This window comes from Anopheles cruzii, chromosome 3 (genome assembly GCF_943734635.1).
Source record: "Anopheles cruzii chromosome 3, idAnoCruzAS_RS32_06, whole genome shotgun sequence".
NCBI lineage: Eukaryota > Metazoa > Arthropoda > Insecta > Diptera > Culicidae > Anopheles > Anopheles cruzii.
This window is the reverse complement of record NC_069145.1, coordinates 16,643,546-16,666,459: the sequence shown is the minus strand read 5'-3', so window position 1 is coordinate 16,666,459 and position 22,914 is coordinate 16,643,546. Positions and strand designations below refer to the sequence as shown.

Sequence of the window (22,914 nt, the reverse complement as noted above, 5' to 3'; positions counted from 1 at the left end):
GAAAGCGTTGCGTTTTGCTTGGCCGATGACTTTATTCTACCGACTACCAGCTCGGGAGGGTTCGGGACAAAATGGGAAACAAAAAACCAACAGAAATATTATCACCATCCTTTTTTGTATGTTTATCCATCAAATACTTCGTTATACACTCACTTCGACTAACTTAAGCTTACGGAGGAGAGTGGGAATGCACGGTAAAAGCCATACGCCCTGTATGTTTCCGTAGCCAGGAACTGAAGGTAAAACCGACCACGAAACACATCCGAAACGGACCGTTGCTGGGCACGGAAAGAAAAAAAAACAAAAACGAAACAAATCCTTCCGCGGCATCGGTTCCACTAGTTGATACGATATTTTAAGTACGGCAGTCGTTCGATAAACGTTGTGCCTGACTAACATACAATACAAACAGTTTGTACAATTATAAAATACGATGAGAAATAAGGTAGCTTCCTGTTTTGCGCGGCACCAAATTTCCGGTACTACAGTAACGTGAACTTATCGGACCGTTCAATTCATTATGCGAATTGGTTCGTAGTTTTCTGCTTGTTTCGAGAAGAATGACTAATAGTCATGGTGGTGGCGGTGTTATCACCGTACGGGGAAGGGTTGTCCAACGCGTACTGACCGACTGACGCGCGCGCAGTGGGGAATAATCCGTGCACTGGGCTCTGCTCGCGCACCGTTTCGCCACTGCGACGTGTTACTATTGTTCGTCTGCTCGCGTACGTTCACTACAGCTTCAATGAAGCTTGGGGCGTTTCGCTATGAACTAGTTAAATTATAGATGAGTATCATTAGTTACGGACAAATAGGTTTCTTAGGTTTCTTAAGCTCAGTCTCTTCTTCGCCGCCCCGGCGAGACACCTCCGTGTAGCGTTCGCCCTTGAGCGAGACAATCTTGTTGTCACGATACCGGATCAGCTTCTTCGGTTCCACCTTCGGTGCGACCGGTTTATACTCTCGGTTGTCCTCCTTATCGACGTACGAGTACCTGAAAGACCACCAAATCACAGTTACAGCGTCCAGGATTGTTCTCTTGCTCGACGTAACTCTTACTTCGAGATGATACGATTTTTCAGCTCATGCTCGTCGATAGGCTTGTTGGCCTGAATATTGTGGGACGTTCCCTTCAGGCTTTGGCCAGCCTCCTGGCGGTGGAGTAGTATCTGTGTGGCGCGATCTACATCCCCATTCGCGATCAGGATGCAATGCTTAACCTGTGGCAATAAAGGAACGCGGAAATCAGTTGCAGTGAACCGGCTAACGATCACCAGCGATCGCCATCGACGTGCCTCAATGAACGAACTATCGGGAAACATCTCCTGCAGCACTTCGCACTGCTCGGCGAACAGATCGAAGTTGGGCCCTTCGGTCGACCCTCCGTCACTGTCGGACAGACGATGGGTTCGCTTGTGCACATCGTTCCCGAGCACTTCCCGGTCGCTGCTTTCGGATGAATGACGACCGCGCAGTTTTTCCTCCGGTATCATGTCGGCCAGCGACAGGGAACTAAAAAACAAGTACGACACAAAAACGTGCAATTTCTGCGCCAATCGTGCCCATACTGACTAACCCATACTTGAGCGATAGGTTGCCCGACTCTGCGCTGGGAATCTGATTCTTGTTTGAGATTTTACTTTCCAGCTCGAAAATCCATGCACACACGGTCGCCGGTTCAATGTTGGCAAAGTCGTTGAAATACGCCGACATCATTTCGATGAAGCCTACACCGGGGAAAAGCGAACCAAGATTTGCCGGTTTCCGAAGACACACATCATACGAACCACCGCACAAGGCCTGCCAACTTACCTTCAACATCAAAGCACGGATCCTGGGATGCTTCCTCAAGGATTGATATTACGTATGAGAGAACGATATCGTCGACTATCTTCAAATCGGCTTGCGGAATGTGTTTCCGGATGAAGTGAAAGAAACTGTCCTTAACCACGTCATGGTGCTGCTCGATATTGGTCATTGGTGTAGTGTGCTGCAAGCGGATGGCGAACGGCGTACCGAGATAAGGCGAAAAATGCAAAAAAAGGAAAAAAGACTCCGACACATCCCATCCGACTGACTGGGCAGAAGAAGAGGGTCGGAAAAAATCGATATTCTTACCGCGCCTGAGTTTTCGATGAGATTCGTTCTCCCGACACTTGTGCGGTTTACTTTTGCAAGCGGCGTCAAGGAATTTACACTAGAACGTCCAAGGAACTCGGTGGATCAATTTGCACAACAGGGCGCGATATACTTCGACAGATATTTCCAGAACCAGTATCCGATCCTGATGGTCAAGATTTGTTATTTTTTGTTAATCCCAAACATCCAAACAAAACCAGGGCTGCCAGAAGAGAATTCGTTCCTAGCCAGCTGTCACACGCAATGACAGCCGAACCCTTCGGGAACCGCTTACAATGGTGGCACTGTGTGACATGCTTGAACATCAAAACATTGAACGCATGTTTTTCCGGCGGTGAAACGGGAAAGTGTTTCTGTGCTTTCGTTATTCGTACCGAACCCGGTAGGCGCCGGCAGTTTGACTATGGCCGGCATGGAAATCGTTGTGGGCACTTACGAGCAGTTTACTGTTTGCTACCGTGCCGAGCCGTCCAAGAAAGTAACTTCCTGGTGCTGGTCGGTACTGCTCGTTGACTAACAATGACTAACGATTTTGCTTTTGCTGTTCAAAGGATCCAAGCAAGCTTTACTTCAAGGAAGCATTTGCGGCGCACCTTCACACATCCTCCGTACGTTCGATGGCATCCCATGGGAAGTACATAGCGACCGGGGGAGCAGACGACAGAATATGCCTACTAGACGTGGAGCGCGGTACGCAGATCACGGAGTTTCTGCACCACGACGGCACAATTAACGCTGTCGCCTTCGCGAAGGACGGAAGCCACCTGTTTGCCGGGTGCAGCGATGGTGACATGTCCGCCATCAGCATGGGTCGGCTGACCGTTACGCGAACGTGGAAGAATGCACACAAAGCGGCGGTGCAAAGTATTTCGATTCATCCGCAGGGCACGCTGGCGCTAACGTTGGGCACTGATATGACCCTCAAAACGTGGGATCTGGTTGCGGGCCGAACACTCTTCACGACGGCACTCCGGACCAATACCAAATACGGTAACACCGTATCCGATGTACAGTGGTCGCCGGACGGCGATCATTTTTCGATTCTTGGTGCGCGCGTGGTCGACGTGATCAGCGTGGAAACGACACATTCGGTACGCACGGTAAAATGTGATGCCAAACCGACCGCAATCTGCTGGCTGTCCGACGACGAGATTGCCGTGGGTCTGGAAACTGGACATCTGCTGCTTTTCAACATTCACAACGACGAACAGCAAGAGCAGCTGCCAATCTACGACACCCGTGTAAAGGCGATCGCTAGCAACGGATGTTTTATAGCAACCGCATCGAGTGCCGGGGACATTTCGCTGTGGCGATTAGAAGGCTCTGATTTTACGGAAATTTGCACCCAACAAAGTGGCTGTCGCCCGATTTGTTTGGTGCTGAGGAGTACAGAAAGCTCCAAGCGGACGGATGCAGGTCCGTCTAAAACGGCCGCGGTCGAAGAAGCAACGGAACCGAGGGCCGTGAAGATGGCAGCAATTGCCACAAAAGTAGCGCGCGATCTTGCACGGGTTGTGGTAGAAACCGAGGATCCGGTTGAGTTGGCCGCGGTGCAGCGCAAGCGAAAGCGTCTAAATGAAAAGGGGAAAAAGTTGAAGCAAATGAAAATGAAGGCCACCGGAATGAAGAAAAAAGAAAAGAACAAAAAACAAAAATGAAAATTTTTTTGTGAAAATGTGTATCTTTGATACGGAGCAGGCTGAATAAAGATAATTTCACCAAAAGCAAATATTTACACGATTGATTACTGAACTATGTCGAATTCTAAAGGAAATTCACGAGATCTTGTGTTTATGTGTAAACGGGTGTTACGGGTATTTACGGGTATGGTGTTTATGAGTGTGTTATGAATTTTCTTAATTGAAACGCTCACTTCTAAAAAGAAAAAGGAACATTTACGATAACCGTTACATTTTTCACTTGGTCGCTTTTATTGAAACACACGTCCTTTCAAATTGATACAATTTTGCTAGTAAAACAAACATCCTGCACTAATTAAACCAATTCTATTAATGTATAATCAATGGTTTTATATGTAAATTAAAAGTCATTAAGAGTATGGAAATACGAGTTGCCAAAAGCCCTTCCGCGCAAATTAGAAATCGGTTTTGGACCGTTTGGAAGGCGACGAAAGAATGGTGTGCTGCTGTGTGTTCTCGATTAATATGGGCTTCAAAATGCTCGTTTCGGAGCGCTCGTACTCCGTGCCGATTGTGTTCAGATCAAGATCAGCATTCAGAACTAGAACCTACGGAACCAAATGAAATTAGCAGCTCGTCTCGATTAAATGTCGCACGATCTTACCGGTGCTGGACGAGGAGCGGTTCCGTGTATTAACCAGTTTTCATGAAGATCGTGTAGCTCTCTGAGGTACTGAAGCGGAACGCAGCTCTCCTCCGACCTGGCACGCTTCATCATGCGCTCGTACACAATTTCTGGGCTGGTCTGCAGGTAAACTGTACAGAACGAAAGACAATGAAGATGCTACGCATTTCTCCTTCAACTTACTTACCAATTAAGTCCGCCTGAATATGAATATTGCAGCAAATGAAGTCGTACCATTCTTGGAGAACATTGTACATCCCATTATGCAACGTGCCAGCGGCGAGCATGTTCTCCACGAAGCAGTGTCTAGCGGGATTTAAAAATGGCAATTAAATCATTTAGCGAATCAGGGTTCGTCACGAAGCTACGCCAGCTTACCGAGCACTGAACAACGACCGCTCCATCAGCTTTACCGATTTATCCGTCTTGCTCGTGTGCCTGTCGAGCATCGTCAGAGTGACGTACGTTTGGAATGGCATAGCCCATCGGTACGCTTCCTTGTACATGAGGTCCAGCAAATTAACACCGCCACAGTTACGCCACTTTTCCACCGGCTCAGTCAACAAGCAAACATCGTCAAACTTCTGGAAATGGTTCAGGAATGTTGTTTTCCCGCTGCCAATGTTCCCTTCTACGAACACGGTGAACGGCTTTTTGCCTTCAGCGCCCAGCTTTTCGTTCGATATCGGGGGCATGTTTAGATCGTTCCGGCCTTGGGGAAGTAAGCAAACAGAAACACTTTAGATTCCTCTCAACACAGATATCTGCACAAAACCCACCGAGCACTGGATGATAGAAACACGAACAAGTAGTAAACTTTATGACTACTTCAGGAAAAAAAAATTGCGCACCTGAATGCCAGGCGTAGTCAAAAACTAGATTATTGTAGATAGACGTCGACACGCAAGCAGAGGAAAAACACGAATGAGGGAAAACTCGGTTTGGGCGCGAAAACGCACCAACCCAGGCAGATGCGTTAAAACCCGCCAAAAGCTGCGTCAAGCTGCGCGACACAACAGTTTGATCTTATTGCGCAGTGTCATACTCGAGATATTTTTTTCACTGCTAACGAGCGCAACGAGACTTAAGATAGAGCATTTTACTGATGGTAAAGTTTTTTTTTAAATTATTGTAAGCGCCAGTATATGCTTTAAACAAAGCCTCAATTACCTTATCGTTCAAATTTGTTCCCTAACGAATGTTTACAAACAAAGTTGTGGTTATGACTTCGTGCTCAATACTTTAAGTTATGGACGGTCCGAGTCTTTAAGATCCAGAAATGTCTTTTGCTACGCAATTGTACCGTTGGATCGATTTTTTCCAGCACACATCTTCTACGTTTAATAATAGTTCAATTCTTCTACGGTGAAGTATTAATTTAGAGGGTGGTGTGAAATGAATGACAATCAAAGCAACCTTCGGCTGTTTTGCCCATGATGAAACATTACCTGCTTTTTGCACTAATTGGTTCAGCGAAATGTTCTGGTTCGGCTACTGTTTAGCAAAATGAGGTTCAAAAACTAAATGCGAGGAAGAAAAACATGGTTTGTTGAGCATGGCTCTTCGGTTTGATCGCTTTTTTGATTTTTTTTCACAATTTCTCTCAGTATATTTGTACAACGCTTAGCAATACACTTTTGCTCCAAATGAACTCCCGACAACATTTTTCTAGCGTAACTTACTTTCAAAGGATCTATCTTACTTCAACTGGGAACGACTTTTGAGGCAAACGTAATTAATTATCCGTTTGAATGAAGCCGGCTAAAATTATGAAACACACTATCGATTGTACGAACCCGTCTTACCGAATCGACTGCCAGTGTATGAACTGCATGATCTGGCCATCAGACGGGATGTTCTAGCCAACATTTCGCGGCACTACTTCGTACAAGAATTTTCATGAAAATACGGAAATAGTTTCCAAGCCACTTTCAACGCACAACTTTGTGTCTTATCGGAGGCTGGTAAATCAACTAAGTAAACAAACAGCTGTCAGTCTCAAGGTCCTTACACAGAAGTGATCCCGCACGCGAAGGTACATAGAAGCAGGGTGAGCATGGAAAAAAAGCTCAACGAAAAAACACCCGTTTTTTTAACAGTTTCTTAGTAACAGAAGTATAATCTTTTAATGTAATGTGTTTAAATCACAGTGATCAAATGAATAAACCATTCATAAACGTCTTTTTCAAAGTGCTCAGTTCTCCCAACATATAGCTGCTGACTAAACCCTGAACTCGGTTTGATGACAGCTACGGGTAATTGAGTGGTCCAAACATTTCAAGCATTATTTTGTTTCGAATTACAGTGAAGAAAACAGTGCCGTGCGATGCCAAAATATTACTGCGATTATTGCGACACGTACCTCACGCACGATTCGCCGAGTGTTCGCAAAACGCACTGCACCGGCCGGAAGCACAAGGACAATGTGAAATTCTACTACCAAAAATGGATGGAAGAACAGGCGCAGCATCTGATCGACGCGACGACCGCTGCGTACAAGGCTGGAAAGATTGCCCAGAATCCGTTCACGACTGGGCCACCGAAGCCGAACATTAACATCCCCCCGCCGACGATGAACATGCCGCCCCGGCCCGGCATCATCCCCGGTATGCCTACCGGTGCTCCGCCACTGCTGATGGGACCCAACGGGCCACTTCCGCCACCGATGATGGGAATGCGTCCACCGCCGATGATGGTACCGACAATGGGAATGCCTCCGATGGGCCTTGGTATGCGCCCACCGGTGATGAGTGGGGCGCCACCGCAGCTTAACACGAAAAGTTAAAATGCACTCACCTTCGTTTCAATATCACCTAAGCTTAAGAACGGTACTTGAAATTTAAAAAAAAACCTAAATATACGTCGTAATATCGGATCTGGCCGATATACAACATACACATATACATACACAATGGTACACATTCTCTCGTGCATTCATTTTTTCCGCTAGCATCCGAACAATCAAAGAGGTCCATGAAGTTTCTCAACGTAGCAACTGCATTTATGCCCCGCATAGGCGCCCGTAGAATACTATATATTTAGGCTTTATTTCCATTGCTTCGTTTAAATTTCTCTTTAAATTATGCAACAATAGTTTTGGAAAGATTCCGAATATTTCTTCGCTTCCTTTCTCTCTCTCTTCCTTAACACTCCACGTATTCCCGACAACACACCGCTAATGCGAAAACGAGAACAAACAAAAAATATCCCAAAAAGAAATGTAAATGCGTACGACCGTTGCTTAAATGCTATATAGCCTTGATATGGAACTACAGCGAGAAATTCTTATTTTTTATCAGCGTATTGAATGCCTCTTTTGCCTGATAATACTTGCTTTTTGCTGCTCTTATTGTGTTGTAACTAGCTTAGCTTCGAAATCATTGTCAATTGCGAAATCAGTTCCTTTAATGAGCAAATTTTTATTCGACGTTCCTCGTTCTAAAGCGCCCTTCTTTACACACGGGTTGAGTTTAGCACTAATCGTTAGCATCCGTCTTTTGTTTTATTCTCTAGCAAATAAATTTGGCTTTTAGAACCTATCGAAAACGATAACGAACGAACGAACGAACGAACTATCGAAACGAATCCAAGATGGTGTCAAGAGACAGGGAGGGAAGTTTTCTTATTCAAAAAGACTCATAAGATTGTAAAGCAATTTAAAAGACGATTTAAATGTAAATGGTCCCTAGAGTTGGCAGGACAGGGGTGAGCATGATGATGGTTTTCACGTTTTTTGATCGTAAACATCTAAACAACAGATGAACAAAAACTCGAAATAAATTAGAATAAATAAAGATAAATTACGATTCGGTCCAAACACGTAAAAGAGTACACGCTTACACTAAGCTATGAGGGCGGATCTGTCGTTAAGATAAAAAAGCGAGACAATATAAGGAAAAAAAAAAGAAAAAAGAGCTACACACACTGGAAGGGTGGCCAGTGACTATGCCCTTTAGAGGGCCGTTTCAAGTGCGGCCGCTTTTGCCCGTGAATCGGCTTCCTTCTGTTCAGCATCGCGTCCCTCTTGGTCCCGTGCCATTAGCAGCTTGGCGCTGTTCAGGTCCTTCACCAACCGACCTCGCACGATGGCCGTGCTGTCCGCCGTGGAGAAGCCAGCGAAGGATTTGGCCAGTCGTGGCACTTCGCCCTTCATGAAATTGTTTTCATCCTCCTTCAGGAAGATGTTCTCCTTAAAGCTACTAATGCTAACGTCTTCGACCTCTTCCACTTCAGAGGTCACCTTGTCCGGCGCAACACTGGGTTCATTGGCGGCGGTGGCGTTCCTATCGAGCGGCGGCAGGATTTCTTCCTCGCTGTTCGCTTCCGGGATGGCGGTGGAAATGACACCGCCCCGCAGGCTATTGAATCGCCAGTTTGAGCGGGGGCCACCACCACCACCTACCTTGCCACCGCCTAGGTTCTTCGTTGGCGACGAATTGCCGTGTTGGGCCGCTCGGCGGAAGCTGTACAGCTTCGGTGACGCCGACATGTCCAGTATGGTCATGCTGCCCGGTCCTGCACTGTGCCTCGGTGTTGTTCCCACTTGTTCCCGTTCCATCGGGCGCACGTTAACCGTCTCCTTACTTTTCTTCAGCATCTCCACCGCCGACATCTTGGAACCGGGGCTGGGATGCAATTTCGTGCCGTGCGCAAGGAGCAGCTTCTTGAAGTCCATCAAACTCGTCTTCGGTGTGCCGAGCCGGTCGGAGCACGTCTTCGGCACCTCGATGCTGTTCGACGCCCAGCTGTGCCGTCCGCGGGCGCAGCCCGACTGCGGTTCGAGCATATCGCGTGGTGTTGACCGCCCCGAGTGCACCGGGCTGTTGCCTAGTGACCGCACGGCGGACGAAAACAGTTTGTTCTGCAGCTGCGAGCTAACCGACAGCAGCTCGTCCTCCTTCGAGGGGGTGGACGTTTTGAAGGGATTCGTTTGGCAAGGTTTGATCGGCGACAGTTCGCTCTGCTCGGCCAGAATCGATCTCAGACTACGGTCCATCGGTCTGGCCAACTGGCTGCTGCGGCCGACGGCAAGGGGCGACGGCTTTGGCTTGTTGGGAACCGCGTACAGGCTGTGCAGATCCGGTGGCAGATTATCCCCGCCGATCGGACTACCCGTGGCTTGGCGTGGCGTAGAAAAGCTACCCGGGGCCATCAGAGCCCGCGGGGGTTCGTGGTCCTTCGGAGCTTGAACGGTCCGAGAATAGTTTGGCCGTGGTACGATAGCGCACCGGCCATCAACGGTCACCCTGTCCGGGTACCAGTTTCTTAGGCTAGAGCGATCCAACGAGCGAGCACCTGCGAAAGAAGTCAGAGGGCAGACGGGGTTCAGGTGAGCGCTTGATGCGGATTAGCGAAAGGATTGTGGTGTTGTGTTCTCCCTCTACTGTGCAGTTTTGTGCCTCCTTTCTCGCTCTCTCTAAGTGCAATCTTTAAGTCCTTTACGACAGGTTTAGAGGTAAACTGTAAGAAGTATTATCCTGTACTATAATTAGGACCATCTTATTCTAGAAAACTATGCCGATTTCTTCAAGCAGGAAACCCTGTCCAGGACGAAGAGTTACTAGGGAACTATACAACAAAAGATAACCTCGTTGACTATTGCCTAGAATACTTCTAAAGTACGACACATACGACAGACAAGCGGAATGAACGATACTCCGGCCAATGAATTCTGAAACACATAACACAAATGCTTTTCTCATACTTAAAATTTATTATAAAGCAAAAAAAAAACACAGAAAAGAAACTCGAACCTGGTGAAAATGTTGGTAAACCCTTAGTTTGGCTTGGAAGTAACCAAACTGCATGAAATGTAAAATATCAAAACGTAACAGAATCAAACAGCTCTCTAGCGCGACCTTCCAATCGAACTAGACCCCGATGTTGCTCTGTGTTTCCAACAGGACACCGTTACCCTTCAGCCCATCGAAAGCAAAATACACAAAATACAGAAGCTAGTAACTAAACATTGAAAGAAGCGAATTGCCGAAAAGGAAGTGTAGAACAGAATATCCCATCCCAGCATACGCACACACACGCACACACAAGCCAGCCGGAAGCTGTGCGGAAGCGTTTTTTGGCACGATACGGGAGAACAGCTCCTGTGGCTCCGCTCTGGTTACTAGGTTAACACACATGGCTTACTATGTACACTGAGTGGATTGCGGTGCGAGTTAGTTTTTGGCACGAGATGAGCATGAATGCCGTAATGAATCCCTGAACGGATGTGGCGTGTTCAGAGTGTGCACTCGGGGTGATCAAAATGAGATGTGTGTCTGTGTCTGTGTGTGTCTGGGTGTGATTTTGTGTGTTTGGCCGACCGGAAGGGTGGGTTGCACTTTTCTCTACCGGTGGCTGTGGTGCTGCCGGTGAAGATGGAGCCTACTACGATCACGCTTACCTTCGGGGTACGGCTTGAGGGCAGTGGCGCCGCCAGCGTTTACCGTTCGATAGGACGCAACGTTTTGTACGTTTACGTGAGCACCTTTGGGGAAGGCAGTAGTAGCACCATCGTCATGGGGAGCACCGTGGTGTGGAGATGATGTCCTTGCACCGGGTGCAGCATAGGGTGCGAACGAGTGCATGGCGGACAGTTCGCGGACTTCTCGTTGCGGTGGCTGCTGCTGCTGCTTGGCACTGTTGGGAAGAATCGTCGCAACGAGCGTCTTTTTCGGTGGTTCCACCAGCGCGCTGCCACCAGCGATTCCTCCGATCGGGACAATTCTATTGCTCGGCGTACCGTACCGTGGCGACACCAGCGGTCTCTTCAGGCTTCGATAACTGCCGGGGACGACCTGCACTTGCTGCTGCTGCTGCTGCCGAGGGTTGCCGTCTCTTGCTGCTGATGGGTCATTCAACGTCGCGGCCGTCGTTGGTGTTGCGTTTTGCGTAGCGACTGTTCCTTGTTTACCACTTCCCTGCGCTTCGCGTACCGAGACGTCCTTTACGCATGGTCCGGGTGCGAACGTTGTGTGCGCCCCCTTCCGTCGCTTCAAGCTGTCAGATGAGAAAATTACTCTCCCATTCGCATCCAGCTTCACACGCGCAGCACCCTTCAGCGCAGCGACGGGGGTGGCATTGCGTGGGGTGTGAATGTCAACGGCGGTCGCGTTGTTGCTTCCTCCACCACCGAGGCTGCCATTTTGCGCTGCCGTGTTGGTGTTCGGTGTCCGTCTACCCGTGGCCGCGCACTTGTCGTCCAGGTGCATGAAGCTCACGCTGGTGCTCTCGCACTTGATGTTGCACGGCAGCTCGTTGAGCGACACGTACTCCGTTTCTTCGTTCAGATTCCCGGAAAGTACCGTCGCCAGATTGCGTCTTACCGTGAGCTCGTTCGGTGTCTTACGGCCCTTCGATATCTCGACGTACTCCCCGTCAGCGGGTTCGTTTGGTGGCGCCGCCGCAGCCGCCGTCGCCACGGTGCAGTCTTCCTTAGTGGGAGACTTCTTCAGGTGCGGCAGCGCACCCTTGATCCGGTCGAGCACATTGTTCAGCGGAAGTAACGATGCCTTGCAGAAGTCCTTCGGTTTCTTCAACTCGAACGAACTGGACTCCGGCAGCGACGGGCGTTTGGCTTTGTCGGACGATTTGCCCTTCGCCAGTGGCGGGCCACCACCGCACGCGCCTCCGCCCTGCTGCTCGTCATCGCTGTTCGTCGGAGTGATTATGCACATGGACGGTATGCGGCTGGTGTTGATGGTCGTTTTCACCTTCAACCGCTCCGTACGTTCCACGCACTCCACATCGGACGACTCGGACTGTTCCGGTTCCGCCGTCGGCGGAAGTTTCGCTTCGGCAGAACCCTTGCCGGAGACGGTGTTCCCGTCGGCTACGTCCGGTCGGTTGTTGTTGTCCTGGCGCAGCGCCTTGATGACCTCCTTCTGTATCAGCACCCCGTTGCGCTTGATGGTGCCGGTACTGTCCAGGGTGCTACCGAGCGTGCTGCTTGAGTAGCTCCGCTCCAGTGTGCCATTGCTGGCGGTACTGTTGCTGCGGTTCAGCTTCGTCAGAGAGCTCTTACGTTCCGGAATCTTCGGCAGGCTGGAGCCGCTCGCGTTAGCACCGCCCTCGGCCAGCACCGTGCAGATAGTCCCGGCTGAGCTGGTCGTCGTAGAGGTGGAGCCCTTCCCGTACAGATCGTACTCGTTCTCCTGCGACACGACCGTCGTGTTGCCGGAGCTGGAGAACGATGTGATGCTGGACAGGGCCGTCGTCGACTGGAGCGGCGTGATCGGTTCCTCTTCCTTCAGCGTCTTCAGCCCTGAATCGACGTGGAACGACGTGTAGTACCCTTCGGTGTCGCACGAGTACACGGAGCTCGTTTCGCCACCCTCGTCGTGGTAATCGAACGTTTGCAAGTCCGGCGTGATGGTGCCCTCGCTCGTGACGCTGCTCGATGCGGACGTGTTGAAGAACCGGCGGCGGCTCACGATCGAACTCGGCGGGGCGCTCGAGCTGACCGGGTTACTGCTGTGGTTCAGCGAGGAGCTCGAAGCGCTCGATTTCGGGTGCGTGTTGGTCGTGATCTCGCTTCCGATCGACGTTCGGCCCGACTCCGAGCTGGCGCTCCAATTGCCGCTCGACGAGTGCGGCTCGTCCCGGTTCCCGAGCGCGGTTCTGCGCTGCCGCCGCACGGTAGACGTTTCCCGGAGCTTCACCGGATTGATCGAGGCCGGCAGGTACGACGAATTGATCACGCCACCGCTGGAGCTGCGCTCCGACGACGAGTAAGACGGCTTTCGGTCGTGCGAAAGCCGCTTCTCCCGGTCGGAGCCCTTCCGCCGGCCCGCGCTCTGGTGCCGCGCCAGCGTGGTATCGTGGATATTGAAGTCGTCAATATCATGATCCTTCTGATCGCGCGCCTCTCGGTTCATCATCCGCAGCCGGTTGATGCCCCACTGTTTGAGCGAGTTGAAGTGCGACATCTTGTTGAAGCTCTTCGTCCACTCGGCCGAGAACGAGGGCTCCTTGCGCAGCAGATCGCCCGACTTGCTGCGGATCGCCGGCAGCAGCTCACTAAAGTCACACGCCGGTTGCTGCTGCTGCTGCTGCGTGCTCGCTGCCGTCGCCGCCGTCGCTTCCGGTTCCCTGCGGAAGGCAACATAGGTAACGGGTTCGGTTTAGTAGTGCAACGGAAGCGCGCTCCAGTATTTCGAGGCCTGAGGGCCCACCCGCCCGCTCGAAATACTGCAGACGCAGAGGCAATAATACACGCGAAAAAATCTACAACTCGACGCCAAACGCGACTCGCCACGAAGCCAAAACTGCCGACCCTAAAACTCGGAACGCTGAGATGGAGATGGAGTATGGGCGTTGCGCGGTTTGTTAAACACCAATCAATGAGAGAGAGGTTAAAGTACAACGAGAACAATCAACAAAATCAACAAATAAAGAATAAAGAAAAACCAACAAAGCGCTAGATATGATCACACCGGTGCGGGCCAAACAACATGGAACAAAAAAACACCACACTTCCACGCCCTTCGGGGGAAGAGCCTTGGGAGTACAAACCTTGCAGTGGCGGCCCCTCAGACGGGCGGGGACAGAGAGAGTCCGTTACGCCGGCAGGCGTCTGCCCGAGTGCTTGCGCCTGATCTACTATCTTCCCGCGCCTGACAAATGGTACCGCAAAAATTAACAACACAACTGGGTAAGCCGAGCCGAGGGTGGTCCACGATGGCGCGCACCCCGCTCTCGCCCTGCGCAAAAATTCTAATCTGTTCTAGAAAGCGAAAGCACAACACACATACCCTTGGCCGATGACCTCGGCTATCTCGCGCTGATCCGTCCCGGCGATCGTGTTGCGTCTTTTGCCTCGCGGCCGCCGTAACCGGGATCGCCTCCGCACCGTGTTGTCCTCTTCCGGTTTGCCGTCCTGGTCTTGGTGGGACTTTTTCGCTCGCCCGCTCATGTAGCACACCAGCGACTTGCGGGTCGAGGACATGCGATCGAACGCCCGGCCGGAAGTGTCGATTTGTATCGTCTCCGCTGGGAACCTGGAGCCGGAACGCACAAAACGTGGTTAATTGGTGCACTCGGTTTATGTTTATGTGGTGTAAACGTACTTCGATGCCAGCACTCGGCACTGTTCGGCCGGCGATGGAAGGAGATGATCGACGCGATCGTCAGCGCCGCCGCCGCTACTGCTGCCGCCGCTGGAGTCACGAACGACCGTTTCGGACAGCGACGTGATCGCATCGAGGTTCGTCTCGTTGGCTGAGCCGCTGGTGGTGGCCGCTCCAGCGTCGGTGTAATCCGACTCCGCGACGACTGTGAGCGCCGCCGGAACGCTTCGGTCGGTTATGTTCGGTTGGACGGACTTGCTAGCGCTGTTGGACGTGATTTTCACCGAACAAGCCACACCCGTCGTCACGTCGCCGATCGCCTCCGCCGAGGTCCACTTGCGTAGATCCTGCACGGCCGTAGGCTGTGGATGATGGAAAGTATACATAGAATGTTTGCAGAAGACCATTTTGCCCTTTTTGTGGCATGTTTGTTTGAAAACGACACGTTTCATTCACAACGTTAGATCGTTCATGTCTCGTTCAGATATTAGTCCCAAGTCGGCCGAAAACCGAGAAAAAAATGTTACCAACACGAACGAAGGGTATAATTTACTCAATTAGTTAATTTGTTTTTAAAATGGTTCACTATCGGCGCAGAAGCTTCATCGATTTTCAACCTGCGTCGAACCACTCTTCGAAGAACGAAGTTAGCTAGGTCGTTTAGTGCAATCTAATCTCGTTACCGAGGCCACTTGATTCAAAAGCATTTGGGTAATTGCCGGCAGTTGCCTATTTGTTAGGCGTAACAGGCCATAGCCGTTTGCCACTCTTCGTTCGACACTGGACCAAGGGCAGTATATTGAAAGCATTGACTGTCAAGATTAGTGGTGCGTAGGCCATTCAATAACTTTCTCTTTTGGTCTGAATTTGTTGACCTTTGGGGGATTGTCACTGAATATTGTATCGTATTACTGCCCTTCTCAATTTCATATTATTTTTTCCAAGAATGTTAATATTTGTACCAATTTTTGCCGTGCTCTGCCCCGTTGTTTATCAAACAAACAATTACAAACTCCGGCCTCGTGCACCGATAATCCAGTCAAGGCAAAGGCAAACATTCGAAAAATGGCTGTGAAACTTTTGATCAAATCCGAACATGGATACATCGAATGGAGTAAATTTTAAAGCACCGAACCTCGAGAGCATCGGAGCCAAACATTGTAGGGCACCGCAGTTTGTTTGCGCCTGAACTTGGTCGATTGTTTGCCCATCGATAACGGCACTCGATAAGCACGCGTGTGTGGCTCGTTGTGGCCGCAAAGTCACAGTGCATCAATCACACCGCGGGGTAACGGCCCCCCCGCACCATTCATGCCGATAACGCGGTCACCTGTATCGGGGCGGGTGGGACACGTCTGATCAAATTACCACCGCGGGAAACTGATGAAAATCGAAAGAAATGAATCTGTTTGCGGTGTGTGAGATGTTGCGGTCTTGCGGAGCCGGATATGACCCTGATCTGGGGGGAGTGCTGTCGCTTATTACTGATTCCCGCTGATTTATCCGTCCCAATTCGTACGTTATTAGCAGCCGCCATAGTCGTAGTAATGCGATACCTACCAGACTGACTTCGATGTCCATGTCGACGTTGTGGGCTCGGGCGGCCCGCCGCTGGCGGCTTAGCACCGGCGTGCAGATGAACGCCTCCGAGCTACTTCCGGCCACGTTGCCCACGATGCGGTCCATCTCGGCGATGGTCGTGACCGGCGTCTTGGCGGCCGCCTCGTACATCTCCCGTAGCGTCTCCGAGCGGGTTGCCACCGTGAACAGCGAGGTTTCCACATGGTACGTTTTCCTGTAGTGGCTCTTGATCTGAACGAACGCATCGAGGTCACTCTCCGCTGTGTGTGTGTGTGGACCATCGTGACAATTAAGGCGTGAAACGAAAGAAACAGAGCGGCAGCACGAAAAAATGGAAACAAATTAGTGCCCGTTTCGACGAGTTCCCGAGTGGGCCAAGCCACCGCCACCGCTACCCCGTGGTGCTGATAGGCTAACGAAGCCACACGGCGCACCAATCGGAATGCTAATTTGCTTTTACTTTTATCGCGATCACACACCTTGGACCCACGACCCGGTGAGCGTTGGTTTTGAACGGAGGGCTTAAAATTAACGCCGAACGCCTTGGCGATCGAAACGCCTTCCCGGGGCATGGGACAGACCTTGGCTTGGTTTTATCTCTCCAAAGCGGTGTGTGTGTGTGTTTAGATACGGCAGAATAGGGGTTGGGTCACCATTTAAAAACTATAAACCCGCAGCCCAATGGCCACTACAAACGCTCTACGGAGATAAAGCGTGGCGATCGCGGCGGGCTCGTGAAACGCTTACGGGTTTCTCCTAGTTCGATTAGGCAAACGATGCTGCGACCGCCTTGGACCGCCTTCGACAATCCGGCAAGCAGGTGCTGGATCTTCGTCACACCCGACGAAAGTGTGGCGCTGCATTTCCGCCATTCGCATCGCATGGGGTAAAGCGCAGCGTGGCGGCGTTTCACGTGGCGTGTGATTGATTGCAGCGAAGGCGCGAACGCACATCGCACGTTACGCACCACAGCCGCCGGCCGGTGTTCTAGATACGGCGTGGCCATGTTGTGCCTTCCGCCATCAACCGACCGACCCGAGCGCGCTCTATTGTTGTCTGTAACCAGAATGCCAAATTTAATTGCTCTTCCATCATTGTCAGCCCTCGTGAGGTGCGCGCAGTGGGAAGACCGAGCCGAGCAGGGCCGAGGGTCATGAGGTGTGCCGACCATTTCACACCCCGAACACGGAGAGGAAGTCCTGAGATCTGGGTCCACCCGGCGGCCAGGGGTTTTAAAAGCCAACCATCTCGGGGTCCTCTCTCACTCTCCCTCATTCCTCGGTCGGGTGGTAGGATTTAAATAACAACCGGCTTTCATTTGGCCGAACCACACAGAAAACGCACAACCTGAATGCAAAAAAAAACACAAAACGGACGCATTAATGGAAATGAAGCACATCTGCCCGGCGGCCCCGCAAGGGTTGCGCGTCCGACGGATGTCGGACTCAACAACGGCGCTAGGCGGGTTTTGCAGTGCGACCCGAAACCGGTGCGAGCTCATTCCATATGCCGGCTGTGTTCTCGGTGCTAGCTGGCTTGCTGTTCGCTAGTTCTCGCGCAGGTAACACGGACCACCGCAGAACGCCAATGCGGCGCGCAAGGGAAGAAGCCAAGAGGAGCATAAAATGATTCAGACCGAGGAACGCTGCGGATGCGCGCGTGCTTTACGCGCTCCGCAGCACGCTATTCCCGGAATGTAAGGGAAGACTCTCTGGTCTGCGTCTGCTCCTGCTGCTGTTGCTGCTGCGCGTCTGCAGCGGTGCGTGTCAATCATCAAAAAACCGGCCCGTATTTGGTTGTATTAGAAGCTACCTTTCTTAAAATAAAATCTGCCCGCCTGGCTAACACATGGACTGAAAAGTCTCGAGTCTAAGAGAAAGCGATTTTTGGTTTTTCAAAATAGGATCTGATCATCAGCGTAGCCTCCATCGAGAGCCACACGCAATCATTCCAGCAACGCTCTAACATTTCAGTAACACTGCTGCGGAACGATTTATGTTTTTTGATTCAAAATAGGCCTTTGTTTCAACGAAAACCGCTTCATTCGAACGACATTTCTTACGAAACGTGTGAGCAATTTGAAGATCAATTCATCCATTGTCACATATCGAAGCAAAACTCCGGTTTGTAGCGTTTAAACATGGCCAAACACAACTCAGAATCCTTAGCAGGTTCTTGTGTTGGAATAACAGTGACAGCGAACTTTGAGCTTGTCTTGACAGTGAGCTTTGAACAGACTTTCTCACAGTCAAATGCTCATGCAACGTAAGACCAAAACTTTCTTTGATTGTCTTTACAATGTCAGCTAACTGAAGCAACTTAACATTTCGATCATTCAAAACGATTTTGTGGTTTTTTTATGTTTTCTGGTATTCCGTCGCCTCATTTGGACGCAGTTATAACACTTTTTCAGACATTGCTTCGTTTGTACGGTATTTTTCTCCATCAAGAAGCAGTATAAAATTTTAACACGAAATTGTTGTTGATTCCTTGTTTTGAAAAAAATAAAAGTAGTGTGACTCAGCGCACAATAACTCACAAACTTATGAGTAGAATATCATGAATAAAGAATAACTCGAGATTTTTCAGTCAATGTGTTACATTGTAGATTCGATGAACATCACTTAAGCCTCGCACAGCCTTCTGTGAGCCTTCTTGGGAACGCTACTTTATGTATTCGGTGGGGTCAGCCAAGAGCTATCCATTACGAGACGCTCTGGACGCCCAACGCAAACCGATACAAAGCCCAAAAAACGAGTTAAAATCATGTGTGTACACCTAATTAACGCAAACTCTGCTGTTTAACCTCCGTTCTAAACAACCCGATGGTGACGATGAGCACGGGTCACGTTCCACAACCCGGACCTCGATCGAGTAAAACCGGCACGCATCGGCACATTTTTGTAATCCACCTCACTCACTCACAACATGATGATTCACGCTCCCGATCGATCGAGCCGAAGCTTTGTTTGTAAACCGTTTGTGTTGAAAACAATCGCAACGTTGTTATGAAAAACGATCTAAAAGATGCCTCGTCAATTGAAACGAAACGCCCCGCATAATGCTCACTGGCATCGTTCTAACGATGACGCGTCCCCAGGGCTTCCCATAAACTCTAACCCCTTCGGGCGGCTGATTTATGAAACGTATTCCGGCGATCATCGGCAATGAAATGGTGTTCCGAACCTCCCAACCGTGCGGAGACACATAATTGATGGCCGCTGCTGCATGCTGGTGGTTTAATATTTTTCTTTTAAGCAATAGAGAAAAAAAACTGCTGGCCAAGGCCGTAAACGGACGGCCATTCGACTGCTCGGAGAGTGTGTGCGCACACCTTGGTCGGTCGCCGTGAAAGGAACCACCACCACCACAAAGGCACAAACGAAGCCGCAAACGGAGTACTTGGTCGGTGGCGCCGTCGTATCCCCAGCAAGTTTCGGCACTCCCCTCCGGCTCGCTTACTGGGGTACTGTCGGCAGCAATTATCTTGGAAAACACTTCGAAAAAATGCGTCGGAATGCGCGTCGTATCCGGCGCGTGTGACAACTGTGCGCACAGCCAGCCGCTTCGAGGCTCTTAAAAGTTGACGCCGAGCAGCGCGAGAAGAAATGGTGGCGAGAAAACCCCGTCCCTAAGGCAGCGCCGCAGGCTCCGGCTGCTGCATAGACCCAAAGGCCTTAGCCCTTAAAAGGCTAGGGGGCCCGTCGTCCCCGTGATGAAGGCGAACGAAGGAACCGAAGTACCGAAAGAGTGGTTTATCTGTTTCCGGGATTTATGTTAGAGAGCGTGCGCGGTGGTAATGGAATCTGGAAGCACCCGGACGGACGGTGGCGGCAGCATTGCGTCACACGCAGCATCGTGGGTCCTCTTCCTTCTCGCTCCCTCGTTCTGCCTCCAGCATCTTCCAGCGCCGAGAGAGAGACCTTCTCCAGAAGGTTCCTCCGGAATATCTGGTTTTCCGACTGGCGTTCGTGTGTGTGTGTGTTGGTCCCGCAAACGATTGGAGTAATGAGTTATTGATTTAAACTCCACCCGCTTGATTGATGGCCCAACACAAACAGCGGTGGCAGGCGGGCCCCTTCCGACGGGCGGGTTAAGTGGGTTCTCGCGGGCCTCGGATACTTACGGACTGGGACTTGCTTCGGATCGGACTGGTCCACCTTCTGCGACAGCCGATCGATGCGCTGCTTGATGCCGAGCGATCGCTCGTTAACGCTCGACAGCTCCTGGTGGAGCTCGGTGAAGATCTGGTTCGAGATGAAGACGAGTGAGGCGAGCTGCCGGAGCGCGTTGCTGAGCGTGATGTTGGTCAGCGCCTCGAACTCGTTGTCCGCGACCGGGATGGCCGGCGATGGCGTCGCCAGTTGCGCCACCGTCGGCGACGACCGGGCGACGTACTTGGGGGTTACGACACGCTGCACGAACGGCATTTTGCCTCATGGTTTTCACTTGGGTGGTCGCTACCTGGAACCCTCTGCGAGGGAGTTACACACACATACAAACACACACACAGTGACGCGAACGATCACTCTCCGAATCTTTCCTTCGCACGATCTTTTTCGCTAACTTTCGCCCCGATCTTCAAGGTGCTGCTACCTTGGCGGGGTGCTGTGGGGCGCCCGTTGCTCCAGCACTCACTCACTCGCCGCGCGATGATGCTGCATTCTTTGGTCGAAACGGCCCTCCGTTCTCACGCTCTTCCGGCACACACACTCTCGGCCGCCCACGGACTCTTCCGATACCGACCGACCGACCGGGAACGGGAACGGCCCGTTTCGGATTGCGTTTCGGGGGCAAGATCAGCGTCTTCCCGAGAACCGTGTATTCCGTGGTTCCTTTCCGTGTTTCGTGTTCAAGCGATGGCGCACAACAACCGATCCGACGTTCGGCCGCGGCACCGAACACACCCGATTCAACCGGCGATGGCGCGACCACACTCACACACAGCCATCGCCACAATCGGTGAGCGTCGGCGAAACGATCGCCGCGTCTCGCTCTCGCTCTCGCACTGCGCGGAAGCTGCGCTCACCACTCACTGACAGATCGCTCTCGATGTTGTCGTCGGAACCGAGAAGACGTCAAGCCGGAAGGAAAAAGAAAACGTAACCGTGGGACGCTCGCGTTCTTCGGTTGCTAAGACCACTGGCCACCGGCCGGATGTCCGTTTTCTTCACCCGCGACAGTGTTCGCTCGTGTCGGGAAACGATTTGGGCCCGCCAGGCCACGGATTGTCACCGGAACCGTAGCAGATGTTGCGAAGCCTCCGCGGCGCTCTCTCTCTCTCTCTCTCTCTCTAGGCCCCGGGAAACCGGGAACTGGAAAAACTGGACCCCGAGCATACGACCTGAGGGTGTGTGCGTGACTTGTGAGCATAACGAAGCATTACTCACCCATACCACGAAGCAGACGGCGGTGTGTGTGCGACTTTTGAGGAACGGCTTACAGTCGCGTGTGTGTGTACGTGCCGTTACATGCGGCCATGGCACGGAAAGGGGTTGCCACCGACCAGCACCAGCGATCAATGGACGGACTAGACCCGTTTGGCGGCGTTCCCCAGCCCTAGCCCAGCCAGCCAGCCGTTGACACATTCCCACAGCCCATAAGGGGCCCGCGAAGCCAGCATAGTGCGCCAGCAAGGTCCCTTTCTCGCTCCTTCGTACTGCCCACGCACCGCTAATGATCGATGGGGAAGCGCAGGGCGTGCACCGGGCGCCCACTGACCGCGCTCCGGCACCATTCATTCCCGGGGCCAGGGGCAGGTCACAAAACTGTTACTTTTTCTTCGCCCTCGTCCCTTCTGAATTTCTCTCGCGCCACCCTCGCGCGGAAGGCAGACCGGCCGGCCAGCCCCCGGCACCACCGCGCTCAGCTGTGACCAGCAGCAACGGCCCGTGTCCGTTGCATTCGGAGCCACCTGCGGGCTGTGGATGTGTTTTATGCGCCGTTGTTTTTATGCCCCGGCGCGGACGTTATGCTTCGCGGCTGAAGGACGCCACACGCAACCGGCGGCCGTGTTGTGGGCGTTGTCCGACGCCGGTGCCGCTGATGGGGGTGGGCATTTCGGCGGGCTCGGACTCGGAGTCGCCGCGAACGATTAGGATCCCCAAACGGTCCGTTGCCTGGGACGGTAAACGGGGTTCGCAATTGACGCAGGCACTGTCCATAAGGGTGGTCAATAAGTTTGGTGGACTTCTCACAGTCGAAAAGATGCTGGTGATGATGGTTCTGTCGGAGTTCGGACGTCTTGATTTATTGTTTTCTTCCGAAGATCTGATGTGGGTTTGGGATGAACACTGGCAAAGGCTGATTGTTTAACGGCTAATTAGCTTAGGGATCTGAGGTATCTGCATCTGGGTCAGTCGATGAATCTTCCAATATTTTTGAACAAAATTGAAGTTAGCGTTTCGATAAACGGTTCGTCTTGTTGATGATAATGATGATTTGCCATGGTTTGTGTAACAAAATGGACATTACTCATTATTCAATCTTCCAGTATGATGACTTTTGTAAGAAAAAGATCTTTCCATCGGCCTCCGTCTTTGCTGTGGGTTCAAACAATACTGGGGCGGACAATAGCAAAACACGCCAAGAAAGTCTTATTGCTACAATATCTTAACACTCTCACACTGTTTATTGTAATCCGATCGCACAGATGATAAGAGCGATCTGTTCCGAACATAATAAACGCGTTATCGTAATTGGCCTAATAGTTATGGGTTGCGTGAGTGGGTCGGTCTTCACATGCTCAGGGCTGCTGGTTCCAAAACCACATCCTTCCGATCGATCGATCGGTATCACTCGATAC

General features: G+C 51.3%; 5 protein-coding genes across 6 annotated transcripts; 2 read left to right on the top strand and 3 right to left on the bottom strand.

The window, feature by feature from the left end:
- Nucleotides 1-122: 122 nt before the first annotated feature.
- On the bottom strand, nt 123-2,270 carry LOC128273144 (CUE domain-containing protein 2). Its single transcript, XM_053011065.1, has 6 exons — nt 2,119-2,270; nt 1,813-1,990; nt 1,583-1,727; nt 1,296-1,512; nt 1,060-1,220; nt 123-994 (listed from the first exon to the last, which is right to left on the bottom strand). Exons 2-6 carry the CDS (start codon nt 1,976-1,978, stop codon nt 802-804), a joined length of 882 nt encoding a protein of 293 aa, XP_052867025.1. The 5' UTR covers nt 1,979-1,990; nt 2,119-2,270; the 3' UTR covers nt 123-801.
- Nucleotides 2,271-2,448: 178 nt separating this feature from the next.
- Nucleotides 2,449-3,812, top strand: LOC128273143 (p21-activated protein kinase-interacting protein 1-like). The gene is made up of 2 exons (XM_053011063.1): nt 2,449-2,617; nt 2,691-3,812. Exons 1-2 carry the CDS (start codon nt 2,543-2,545, stop codon nt 3,795-3,797), a joined length of 1,182 nt encoding a protein of 393 aa, XP_052867023.1. The 5' UTR covers nt 2,449-2,542; the 3' UTR covers nt 3,798-3,812.
- Nucleotides 3,813-4,052: 240 nt separating this feature from the next.
- On the bottom strand, nt 4,053-6,413 carry LOC128273145 (deoxynucleoside kinase). 2 transcript variants are annotated; one of them, XM_053011066.1, is made up of 5 exons: nt 6,270-6,413; nt 4,843-5,176; nt 4,652-4,770; nt 4,444-4,595; nt 4,053-4,387 (listed from the first exon to the last, which is right to left on the bottom strand). In XM_053011066.1, exons 1-5 carry the CDS (start codon nt 6,331-6,333, stop codon nt 4,235-4,237), a joined length of 822 nt encoding a protein of 273 aa, XP_052867026.1. In that variant the 5' UTR covers nt 6,334-6,413; the 3' UTR covers nt 4,053-4,234. The 2 variants fall into 2 exon arrangements, with proteins under 2 accessions (XP_052867026.1, XP_052867027.1); XM_053011067.1 differs by lacking the exon at nt 6,270-6,413 and adding an exon at nt 5,244-5,328.
- Nucleotides 6,414-6,756: 343 nt separating this feature from the next.
- On the top strand, nt 6,757-7,348 carry LOC128273146 (U1 small nuclear ribonucleoprotein C). The gene has a single exon (XM_053011068.1). It carries the CDS (start codon nt 6,791-6,793, stop codon nt 7,247-7,249), a length of 459 nt encoding a protein of 152 aa, XP_052867028.1. The 5' UTR covers nt 6,757-6,790; the 3' UTR covers nt 7,250-7,348.
- A 164-nt stretch (nt 7,349-7,512) lies between these two features.
- LOC128273141 (mucin-19) lies at nt 7,513-20,539 on the bottom strand. The gene is made up of 6 exons (XM_053011061.1): nt 20,236-20,539; nt 16,089-16,369; nt 14,529-14,890; nt 14,214-14,459; nt 10,865-13,551; nt 7,513-9,759 (listed from the first exon to the last, which is right to left on the bottom strand). The coding sequence occupies exons 1-6, from the start codon at nt 20,537-20,539 to the stop codon at nt 8,417-8,419; spliced, it is 5,223 nt and encodes a 1,740-aa protein (XP_052867021.1). The 3' UTR covers nt 7,513-8,416.
- Between the last annotated feature and the right edge of the window lie 2,375 nt (nt 20,540-22,914).